We start from the raw sequence: 1772 nt of genomic DNA on the forward strand, positions 1-1772 counted from the left end.
AGGAGAGATCCATGAGTTATGTCCACGCTTCGAGATGCGAAATTTCGCCTGGTAAATACCATTTGACGTTTTGCACCTAAACTGATGATAGATATATCACTTTCAGGTTCGAGACAAGTTTCATTGTCTTTATGCATCGAAATTTTAGCAACTCCGTCAGGATAATAGTTCAATAAAGCAAAATTATATTTTTTGCCAGTTATCGTTTCAATACAATCTTTTACATTTAGAAGAGTTTGAGTCCAAGACTCTGCACAAATGCTCGTTCCAGAGAATTCGTAACTAAGTTCTTCATCACCAAAACCGAGTACTTTTCTTCGTGGACTATACTGACTCCCATTAATTTCAATACTAATATTTTTAAAATCATAATTTGATAGTTCATCTAGCAAAATATCAGCTTCATTTCGTGAATAAAATTTTTCGTATAATTCCAAATTTAACTCTGTATCACATATATTCCTCATATTCGATTTTGAATCTAACGACAATTCTGAATGATGTAGAAATACGTACCATTCTTAAATAACAAAAATTATCTAAAAAATACATTAGCGAAATGATTTCTTCATTCTCATACAATAGCATTCATGTCTTGTTTGCGAAACCAGTCTATCGGGCGTCATATGTGTAAAAATAATCTTCTGTTACCGTGAAAAGATTAAGCGCTGCATCGGAAAAGTGCAATTGCGTTATCGTGGTAAGATAGGTTAATGGAAAACTCTGATAATCACTGAAAAACCTATTTGAAAGAGTTGTTATTCTTAAGTTTGACATTACTTACACACGTACATATAAGGTAAAGGGATAAATCTTAAAAGGAAAATTTCTGGAAATATTCCGCTTTTGGCGTCAAGGCTGTTCTCCGAAGAATATCCCTGGGATCTTCATGGATTTACTATTATCGGTTTCTGAAGAGAAGCTAGACTGCCATCCTATATCCCATAGATAGTCAAAATAGAAAGAATATAAAACTACGAAAGAAGTTTCCCCCAAAATAGGGAAATGTCAATTCATATGATAAATAGGAGTGTAATTTATTATGGACAATTTCTTTTAGAATATGGCAACTGGATTTACTCTAAAGATCTGGCAACTGTTGCAACTTAGGTGTATTCATCGCACGTGGCGTCTGAAGTGTAAAATTTTACCGTCAAAATGAAGACAATTTTGGCGTCCCAAATTGTTAAAATCCCCAAAAATGTTAACGTTAAAGTAAAATCTCGAATCGTTACTGTTCGAGGACCTCGAGGCTTGCTTCGTCGTGATTTTCGCCACGTGCAAGTTGACATGGAATTAATCGGCAAGGATAAGCTGCGAGTGCAAAAATGGTTTGGAATTAGAAAAGAACTGGCTACAGTTCGTACCGTATGCTCCCATATTGAAAATATGATTAAAGGAGTAACCAAAGGCTACTTGTATAAGATGAGATCAGTGTATGCCCATTTTCCTATCAACATAACTACATCTAAAGATGGCGGTCTGGTGGAAATTCGAAATTTCCTTGGTGAGAAGATCATTCGCAGAGTCCAGATGCAGCCCGGAGTTGTTTGCCAGAATTCAACTCAACAGAAGGATGAGCTCATTATAGAGGGTAATGATATTGAATCAGTTTCTCGGTCTGCCGCACTTATTCATCAATCAACATTGGTGAAGAGGAAGGACATTCGAAAATTCTTGGATGGTATTTATGTATCTGAGAAGACAACCGCTGTAAAAGATGAATAAAAATGCTACATTGTGAAATGTATTAAATGTCATTTATAAAGGTA

The 1772-nt window shown here is 35.3% G+C and overlaps 1 protein-coding gene across 1 annotated transcript; it reads left to right on the forward strand.

Annotated features, from left to right (window-relative positions):
- Window positions 1–1080: 1080 nt before the first annotated feature.
- RpL9 (ribosomal protein L9) lies at window positions 1081–1772 on the forward strand. Its single transcript, XM_085826819.1, has one exon. The coding sequence runs from the start codon at window positions 1159–1161 to the stop codon at window positions 1726–1728; it is 570 nt and encodes a 189-aa protein (XP_085682945.1). The 5' UTR covers window positions 1081–1158; the 3' UTR covers window positions 1729–1772.

Source organism: Stegodyphus dumicola, chromosome 11, assembly GCF_044657685.1.
Source record: "Stegodyphus dumicola isolate Sdum_Otavi_A_Nest chromosome 11, ASM4465768v1".
NCBI classification, from domain to species: Eukaryota; Metazoa; Arthropoda; class Arachnida; order Araneae; family Eresidae; genus Stegodyphus; species Stegodyphus dumicola.

Coding starts and splice junctions, on each gene's coding strand:
- RpL9 (XM_085826819.1), top strand. CDS start 1,159: ATGAAGACAATTTTGGCGTCCCAAATTGTTAAAATCCCCAAAAATGTT.